This window comes from Chamaea fasciata, unplaced genomic scaffold, assembly GCF_029207755.1.
Source record: "Chamaea fasciata isolate MVZ Bird 193981 ecotype frontalis unplaced genomic scaffold, bChaFas1.0.hap1 SCAF_8, whole genome shotgun sequence".
NCBI lineage: Eukaryota > Metazoa > Chordata > Aves > Passeriformes > Sylviidae > Chamaea > Chamaea fasciata.
In genome coordinates, this window is record NW_027094093.1 from 16,380,321 (window position 1) to 16,390,357 (window position 10,037).

The 10,037-nt window shown below is 35.0% G+C and overlaps 1 protein-coding gene across 1 annotated transcript; it reads right to left on the minus strand.

Moving 5' to 3' along the window:
- Positions 1-120: 120 nt before the first annotated feature.
- On the minus strand, positions 121-8,501 carry PJVK (pejvakin). Its single transcript, XM_066189243.1, has 6 exons — positions 8,291-8,501; positions 6,070-6,265; positions 4,832-4,973; positions 4,008-4,125; positions 2,887-2,991; positions 121-1,601 (listed from the first exon to the last, which is right to left on the minus strand). The coding sequence occupies exons 1-6, from the start codon at positions 8,499-8,501 to the stop codon at positions 1,300-1,302; spliced, it is 1,074 nt and encodes a 357-aa protein (XP_066045340.1). The 3' UTR covers positions 121-1,299.
- Positions 8,502-10,037: the final 1,536 nt, after the last annotated feature.

Consider the following 10,037-nt stretch of genomic DNA (forward strand, 5'->3'; position numbering starts at 1 on the left):
TCGTTGATGTAATATTAACATAAAGAATGTGGTGTTGAAGAAAAAACACTATTTTAAGTGAGTTTTTAAACTTCAATTTAGTAAAATTATCAAGTTAGCCAGTTTATTCAGCAGCACCAAGTTAAAAATCTACACTATCATCATTTAATTGAATAAGATTGAAGATGATGGGAGATACTATATCTGAACGTAAGTAATTAATTACTTGGGCATCATTCTGGTTTTCCTCACTGGAAAAGTGCAAAGAAGTAGCAATAGTTAATAGACAGTACTTATATCTGTTAACTACTGTTCTTCCGCAGAACACATCATAACGCTTGTTATGACTTCACTCTTGTCACGTGAAAAGCAATGGCTGTATTCATTTCAACATGTAATAATCAGATGTACACAGTGAAGGTGGCAGCACAAGTGAAAAAAGCTTCCATACCTGGGTTATCCTTGAAATAATTTTAAAAGGTATAAAAATGTTTTTTGCTCTGCCAGTGTAAAACAGTGAGAGGTTTAACAGCGCCCTGCCCCACAGCCCAGTCCCAGCCTGGACACAGTTTCTCTGGTGTTCCAGTCCTCAACACACTCAGTTTCCTGAGGCTGGGATGCACCTGTTAAAGACCTTCAGCCCTGAAGTCTTTTTGGAGTAAGCAGTTCCATTATTTTCATAAGCTTCCAAAACATTTTCTGCTAAGCAATTTTTTCTCTGAGCACATGAAGTCAAGAGCAGCTGTGACATCAAATCCATCTGCAGCAAGGGGACTGGCTGGTACTTTCAATAATCGAAACAAACTTGATATATGGCAACAGATCCTTAATATGAAACTTCCATCCATAGTTCAGTTGTTCCCTTTTGTAACTGAAACATTAGACTGAGCTAAGTTTTAGCATGTTTTTTAATCTGATACTTCAATTAAATATTCATGAGGACACTAAATTATTAATAAATATTCTCATTTAACCATCGTATGCCAGTGTAGAGAAAGGCAACATTTGGGGTAAGTTTGTGTAAACAACTTTAAGTTCTAGCATAGATTTTGACGTTATGAAAGTACTATTTAAAAGTATGTTTTTCATTGTCATGATAATGAGAATGTTCTAGGAAAACAGCAACATCAGGGAATTCATGTGCATTTTAAAGTACAAGTCATTGACTGTGAAGCAAAGAATTTGAAGATAACAGTGTAATAAAATGTTTTGCACTTTCACTGTTTTGCATTTCACAACTGGAGACATACTTACCAACTCTGAAAAGTTTGTGGCACAGTTAAGCCCATGTCTGTGACAACAGGCTCTTAACCAGATCAGTTACTTCATTCTCTTATGCCAGAGGTCAAAACAGGGCACGGCATGCAGTCGTACATACTTTTGTCCATTAAAAGAACACTCCAGGCATCCATAGACTGTCTCCCTTTTAGAACTTCCCATTCCACAAAGGACACAGGGGCCTTTGGGGATGTTGTTATTAAGTAAATTAATTCGGATATGAGAACCATCTCTGAGATAGCTTGTAGAGAGATCAGTCATGCTTGCAGCTTTTTCATAATAATCTGCAAAAAGGTCCTCCAAGTAAGGATCAGAGTTAGCAACGATTTCCACTACTCCTTTATCTGAAAAAGAACACACAAGAAAAAGAAGCAGTGATTTGTTATTACGTTATGAACTGTTGTTTAAAAAAAAGTCAGTTTAATTATAAAAACTGATTCACAAAACCGTTCAAGCATGCCATATAGATTACTTTCCATCAAAAACCCTGTGTGATGAAAATTTTTCAACTTCACTTAAGACATGGACAAAAATCAATTTTTTGTAAATGACCTATGTAATTATTTTTTAGAAATATACCTAAAGGATAGGCATGAGGCAAGCTTCTGAGAAATTGGTGCAAAGTCAAACCACAGCTGTGTCCTTCCCTGTTTCTATTTTTGCATTTCTAGTTTTATGTTCTAAACATTGTAAATTCACTTTTATTTCCTATTATTTACAAAAAAATCCCACTAATACTTAATATGTTTAGAAAACTCGGAGGACTCCTTGTTAACCTCCTAGCAGATTTCTGAGCATCCAGACGTGCCAGGTAGGAACTACCTACCTTTCCCTCTCTCTTCAGGGACTGACTACACTGAGTGAAGAACTTTTAGGCACCTACAGCTCCTGAGATGTATCATACCCACTGAAGATTTATTCCCCTAGTGTGGACTGGAGACCAGCACTGAAGGCTTGGTCCATAAAAGTCCTTTGATCGAGAATAGGATACAGTGGAGAAAGGACAGCTTTACAGAGCACCCTCTGGGACATGTTTGTAGCTCAGCTTTTATCTTCACACGCAGATCTGCAGATTTCCAAAGTACTTGGACCAAGGAGTGTTACAAGTTTAAGATCTTGGTCTAAAGCTGCATTTTGTTGGATACTGTGTTCATATTGGAATGAAAAAGAGGACTATGATGGTGTCCTGACCATGTCCCTGCTATGGGAACATTGTGCCTAAGGAGTACATTCAATTACTGCAGTTAACATTCTTTGGTATTTAAACTTACAGCTTTTGCCCTCAAATATTACTATAATTCTAACTTGTATTGTATAATAGGAGCTGTAAATGGCAAACACATGAAATAGGTTCAATGTTAAGTTAGCTGTGTAATTATTCAATACTGGTTTATCAACAGCCATAAGTTTTAAGATCTTTAGTGTTTGTTGAACAGATTCGTTATTTCTGAGAGACAGGTTCTCAAATATAAATTTTAATAACTCTATAATCATTTTAACACACTAGAAATTGAGAGGTACATTTTCTGTCAAAATTTTCTTCTTTAAACATTCATCTTGCACAGACATTAAAGAAACAAAGATACACTTTTAAATAAGACATTTGTATATAAATATCAAAAGTCATACTTCGATGAAACAAATTATTCTTTAATCTCCTTAATTTGGTCAGTGAAGATGATCCAGATTTCTCTCTTTCAAATCCTCCTTTTGCAATTGGAGTCACACAGAGTTCTGTAAAAGTTAAAAGTTTTTAAAAGGACTAAACATAAAAGCCAAAATTGACCAACAATTTAATATGCTTTCTAATCAATAAAGTTAACAGTGATTAAACTTAGCTTTGCTAATGTTTTTAATGCCTAGTACACCCTTTTAATTCAAGTCTGCACACAGTAATAGCCCACAGAATCAAGTAACACAGATTTGATGGGAATTTTAAACTGTTTGTGGCTTTCAATCAACATCCTCAGAGCCTGTTTTGGTTCATACACAAATTATGGTCGTGTTAAGGGGTCAGGACAGTCAGTATTACACCAATCAAAGCCCTGATTCTGAAGGACAAAAATTTTTGTAGTCTTGCAAGTAGAAATGAAACACAGTAAGCAAGGCTGTGAGTTCTGTACTCACCACTTCCAATACTGAATCGACTATTAAAACTTTTTTAAAAAATAAAAACAAATATAATCTATGTTTCTATCTGTAGCTTGAAATAAAAACTTTAAAATCTAAGCTATGCAAATTTTTTATTTGTTTACAATTACTGCAATTATTTCCTCCTAAATAGCTTTAGATATTTATATGTGCAAATGATGTATCAGACTGAAATTAAAGTCCCAACAGAAAAAAAAATGTTATTAGTTTAGAAGTTCTGTACACTTTTTTCTTTACTTGTATCTTTGTACTTACCTATTTTAGGCAAAACTGATCAGACAGTCTCAGAAACCTGTTTCTCACCAGCTAGAAATATAACTAAGTGGGGCTTTTTGTTCCATGCAACCACAGAATTTAAAAAATACAAAGTCAAACTAACTTTAAAAAAATGTTCCCACAGCAGACTATTTTCTAGCACCTGCCTTGTTTATCTTTTCAAGTGCTATTTCTGTCAGAATGTCAGAATACTTATGTGCACAAAATTAAAGCACCCCATTGTATGGAATCAGGGCTTATTTATATCAAGAGCAATAAAACAGTTTTAAAAACTTAGATCATTATAAATAATAGCAGTAATGACAGTAATTCACATCACTTACCGAAATTACCATCCAAATGAATGTAGAGTTCAAATACACTAAAAGCAATAGTTGTGTGTGCAGGAAAAACAATGGCTTTGTCCCGCCCTTTATAATTCTGATCTTCAATTATGTGAAACTATAATTTAGAGAAGGATGAAAAGAAAAAAAGTTACAAATTGAAATGAATAAATAAACATAATACTAATCTTAACTTCATATATTGAGAATTATAATGCCAGGGAGAAACTTTGAAAATTAAGATCAAATTTCACAACTAAAGAATTTTCTATTAACTACTTCACATTTTAATAAATTTTGATAAGAGAGAGTAATTTGCCTGACTCACTGAAAATTATGTGAATGATTTATAAATACAAGAAAGAGCAAAGTTAGAAGACTTGTAGGTTTATTATTCAAACACATCAAGGGGGAAGGGGAGGAAGAGCATAAGACAGGGAGTAAGATGTCAAACCTTCAACTAATAACCTGAAATTCCAATGTGTTACAGAAGATGACCATAATAATGAAAGAAAGGTTATACTTTGATTAGAGAGTCAAACTAAGAATTAGTAAATTCCACATTTTTGCCAAGGCTTTGCCCCAAGCAATGGCTCATTGTCTGGCCATCCTTTCATGCATTTCCCACCCCTCAGTCACATAAGCACTGCTAACAAAAGACCAACTTTGAAACCACTTTACATCAGTACAATAATATCGATTTACTTCAGATTTTTTCTGAGCTTACATTATAAAAATACAATTAAATCAAACCATAAAAATTATAGAAATGAGCTTTTTATGCTTGATCATTTAATTCACAGGACTTTGTCAAATATATTTACCCTCATTGTCTCTCCACGCATTCCAGTATGGACAGTTAATGAGCACTGCCTTGTAGTTCGAATACTTTCCATGACCACACACAGAACTTCCATCCTACTTTTTCTTGTTTGATGGACTAGACAATGATCAAAGTTTATTTTTCTAAAATCAAGAGGGAGGCAGGAAGGAAATTCAGACATAATTAGCAGTTTACAAAGCAGCCAAGTAACTTTAAATCAGTAAATCACCATAATGTCTGTTTCATAGCAGTAAAACAACTGACTAAGGAGATCTCTGGAAACTTAATATTGGTTTTCAGTATCTGGGAACAGAAGAACTAAAAACTTCAAGGAAAGCCAGTATTGTACAGATCCTCTTTCCTCACTCCCAGTTATTAATGATAACGTTTGGAGGTTACAAATAAACTAGGAAAAGGTAGATATGGAATACAAAATGGCATGCACTTCTTGGTAAATAACAACAAGGTAACAATATATATTTGCAAATGCCAAATGTGCATCATGCATAGTAAATATTTACTGGGATGGGACTCTGGAATAGTCACTGCTGGGACTCACTGGGATGACATTGTTACCAAGGGACAATCTTTGAAATTTAAAAAAAAAAAAGAATTACACCTAGAATTAGAGAATTAGTCACATCATGTTTCTTCATGTTTGACATCTTTGCTAGCACCACAAGTTCATTTTCAGTGTCTACAACTCAACAACAATGTTGGTAAAAGAGACTGAATTTAAAGAAAAGTCACAGAAGGTTATGAAAAATTCAAGTAGATAAACCTGTTTTGGTTTTTTTTTGCAGAAAAGCCTGTGTAATAGCTTCATAAAACCTCAAAGTACCTACAATAATATAAATGGCTCTCTAGTTCATCATAAGCAAAGAAATCGTATTTCTGAAACCTGAAGTTGGGTAATGTCATTCAAAGTGGATTTCAAATTTTCAATACTATGGTATAACACAGATAGGAGTTCGGATGGACTCTTCCTCTCTGAATTTGCTTTGGTTTTTTTTTCCCCTGAAACATGTACCATTAATTCAAAGAATTCAGAAAAATTATACAGCCTGTATTATACAGGTCACATGTCTAATCTCAGTGATCCAGCCTGATACCCTTGAAAATATCAGATGATGACTGCTACTGATGACTAAAAGTAATCAAAACCTAACCACGTCAGACTTTCAACCTAACTGTATGAAATAGAATTATAGAAACAGAAATCAAAACACAGAATACAACCTCGTAGTAAGTTCTTTGAGTAATGTTGGTACTTCAACTTCGTGTTTGGTCACTATGCCAAATGAAGCTTTAAAGGCAATAGAATCTGATCCAGCAATGTCAAAACCAACATCATTCATTATCTGAGTTCCTCTTCTGCCATTAAGTGAAACATCTGATTTGTCTTCATAGTTGAGCAACTGGTAAGACGAGACACCTAAGTAAAAGAAGGAAACCTTTGTGTGATGAAAAGTCTGAACACAGTATTTTCACAAAGCAAGAATAAATGGTACCATTCCTACTGTGCTTAACCATTTTGATATGAAATTCAGCATTGAGCACTTGTTAATTGGTGTTACTACTGATGGATGATGGAAAGAGTACATAGGAATGCTGGGTTTGAATAGAGATACTTTCAAATTTCTGTGTTCATCACTATTCTCCTCAAGTACTTGTACCTATAACCGTGATGCTGATATGCATAAACTACCCATGTAGTGTGTTCTGGCTTTAACGACAGAGGCTCTGAAACACAAAATGACTCCGTGGAGGCCATACAGAATATTAAAACTAGGAATAAAATGAAAGCCTCTCTATAAAAAATACTAGGGAATTCTGAATTTTGTCTAGATGCCATACAAAGACCCTAATTTTTCTTCATTTTTTGTAATACGTGAGTGAGACATGGGTGTGCCAGTAACATTAACTCTGCCCAGGGACTGTGTCAGTTAATTTTAAAGGAAAACAACAGGTTAATTCTGACTTGCTTGACAGTTTGCATTCAATTATTGTACGATCAAAAGGTAGGCAGCAAAGCATCTCTACAAAAATGTCTTTAAAATATCAAATACATTTCCATTACACTAACAGAAAAAATACTAGGATGCAGTGGTTAACAAATTAAAACAAGCACAGGGATTAGATTTCCAAAGACATCTAAGAATCTGGGGTGTACCCCTTTTTTTTTTTTCTTTTAATCCTCGGAAGATATTAGGATAAACTGACATTATGATGTCACCTACTATGAATCCTGTTTGTGTTTATTTTTATCCAAAAAGAATATTCATATATTTTTCACAATTCTAAAAGGATTGGAAATGCTTGTCTTTGTTCCATAAAAAGGGAAATTCAATTACAAACCTCCTTGCTTTCCCTAAAGGACAATACTTCCTGCGCATGATATTTAACCTTTACAGAAAAGACTAGTAAGGTTTTGTGAGACATTTTAATGAGATTTTGCAACCTTTTTCTCAGACTTTTTAATGAGATTTTGAATTATTTTCATTCAGAACAAGCCAGCTGACTTCTCCTGAATGTAAGACATAGGATTAAAATTTTTCTTAACATGCTTCTATACTGAAATCCCCTCTTGTGGTATCAAGTGGTATTTCCATCTTCCTGTGCTAATACTAGTTTTTCTTAGAGTTTTTAACTGATGTATTTGTTGTGCAAATAAAATCATATATAATTTTGTCAAAATTGACATCTTTAAAAAAAAATGAAGCCATGAAACTGTTTTGAGAAAACAGAGCATGTAGACATGAATTACACACTTTTCAAAAGAAATGTACAGGAAGATACAGGCAGTATAGCTCAATTTTGCACCTCATAATTCTCATAGAATCTCCTCAAAATCTATGTTATTGCATAGAAAAGGCAATTAAAAACAGTTAAGTTCTTTAAATGCACCACAAAGACTGCAAAAATGGAAAAAGTCTTACAAAAATCCAATCAGATGTAATAGCTGTTTTCAAATGTTTCTGCCTGTGCAGAGCTCAGTTCAGCACCAGGGACTGCCAGCATGGAACAGTTGTGGAACCGAGGCCATTCTTCCACACTTAAAAGTGAGTATGCAGAGAAAGGGGTACATTTCTGAACAAATTTTATGTAGCAATTAATCAACATACAGAAGTATATCTGTCAGGATTTTGTGGCTTGTGGAAAAAAAAGGCCTAATTGAATTAGCTTCATACTAGTCCAGAAAATATCAAGGATTTTAGTATAAATTACTTTATTTTCTTACTCTTTTTCAAGAACATCCTTTTTTCCCCCCCCTTTTTCCTTACTATTTTGATTTTTACTTTTTTTTTTGTTAAATATTTATTGCATGACTAAGCAAGAAAAATGTTATTACCCAATTACTAAGGAAACAACGTACTACCTGCACAGTTTAAACTATGTTTACTTTGTATTTACTAGAAAACATGCATTTTTCCACTTTGAAGAAAGTTAAAAATCTTACCTGCAGAAATTTCTTTCTCCCCTTGAAGAATGTCTTTTAATGTGAAAGGTGTTGAAGCAAATTTAGATTTTTTTGAAAGTGAACATTTTCTTTTTTTAATCACAAGGCTCAGAGGTTGGTATCTGTCAGCTTCACTGAGGCTGGGCACTGGAACTAATCTTCCTCCATCACCAACCTGTTTAACAAAGTTTTTGGTTGCAGCAGCAAACATATTATGACATTAGTAATGATAATAATAAAAAGCTCTGTATCAAGTGTAGCTTCCAGAAATTGAGCCCATGTTCAATTCTTTTTATACTGTTCTTGCAAACAAAATCACATGCTTTGAAAAAAAAATCTGTCAAACTGCTTTTTTGAGACTGAGTTATATTTCACTTTTAAAGAATCAACAGCATCTTAGCTGCCGAACTTCTATGGTGTACTGCTTGAGACTTCCCTCAGAGACCTTCAGTTAAGCTCTCTAATTCTGCATGATGAATAATGAATTACCAGTGTAAACTGAGAGGGAAATGGTGCCCTTTTCTTGGCGGTTTATTGCCACTCTTTAAAATCAAAATTTACTGCCATAGAAACAGAGAACTAGCTTCCATAACCCTCAACTTCCCACTAGGAGTTATTGGTGTACTGCTGTTTGCTGGGTCCTTGCTGCAGCTGTATTCTGATGTTTTAGCAGCACCAACAAAGCAGCCCAGACGTGCTCTGGGAGGCACTGGAATTACACTTTGATGAGCACTGGTAGCCCTGTGAGCAGGTGTTGCCTTTCACAGCACTGGCATCACCTGCCTGGGAGAGCTGTGCTGGGGGCTGAGCGCTGCCTGGGCTGAAGTGTAGGATCAGAGCAGCCTGGGGGCACGGGGAAACACCAGTGGGGTCTCATCACTCGTTATTTATCTCCTATGGACTTAGCTGTCCAAGGGCCAGGCTTGAGCTGCATGCATTTAGATAAGATTACTCAGAAAACCTCATTAAATTGTGAGAATCATGCAAAATAATAAAAGTAAAGTTGCAGGAAGAAGTATTGATAGAGGAATGAGGAGCAACTCAAGGATCCAAGATATAAAGTACCAGTGTAAAAAGACAGAAAATAGTGAAGAGAGGAAAGACAGTAAAGAGCACTGTGGAGGATCTGTAAGAGAGGCAGAAGGAGCTGACCCACCCTCGCGTAAATAATAACTTGATTTTCTAGTAAGAGTGATGAACACAGAACTGGTTAAACCTTGTAGCACTTCTTCCAGAGACTCCCTTTGCAGTTGCAGTAGGTAAAGCATCAGCCACGGGCTTGTACAGTTACACTTCAGTAGGAATATTATCCCTGGTTGCCAGGTAACAATTGGTTTGATTGGCTTTTTATTTTTTGAAGATTTTCATGTTTTAAAATACGAACACTTATTAAATAACTTATCATGTGTCAATACTTCCATAGTATTTTTAAAGGTTCAGACTGTCAGGAAGTCCAACAAAATGGCAAAAAGAGGAGGGCATTACTTCAGCTATCTAAGAAAGGCTGCTGGAAAGGAAAGGCTGCTGGATCTTTCTGCTTACTCTAGGGGGTGCTGAAAAATCAAGTCAGGTTATAAATAGACTTTGAATTGAAAGCATGGGAAATGCTGCAGTTAATTCTGGCTGTAAGTCATACTACACTGTCTGAAAATCCTGTGTATGTTTCCTCAATCAAAACTCATTAACAGAACTGAAAAGCTTTCAAAGGGAAAGAGAATCTAAGAGAACTCTAAAATGAAAATTGCCC

Coding starts and splice junctions, on each gene's coding strand:
- PJVK (XM_066189243.1), bottom strand. CDS start 8,501: ATGTTTGCTGCTGCAACCAAAAACTTTGTTAAACAGGTTGGTGATGGA. Junction 4,974..6,069: donor CTCAAAGAACTTACTACGAG/GTTGTATTCTGT, acceptor TCTTGATTTTAG/AAAAATAAACTTTGATCATT. Junction 1,602..2,886: donor GAATAATTTGTTTCATCGAA/GTATGACTTTTG, acceptor GTTCTTTTTCAG/ATAAAGGAGTAGTGGAAATC.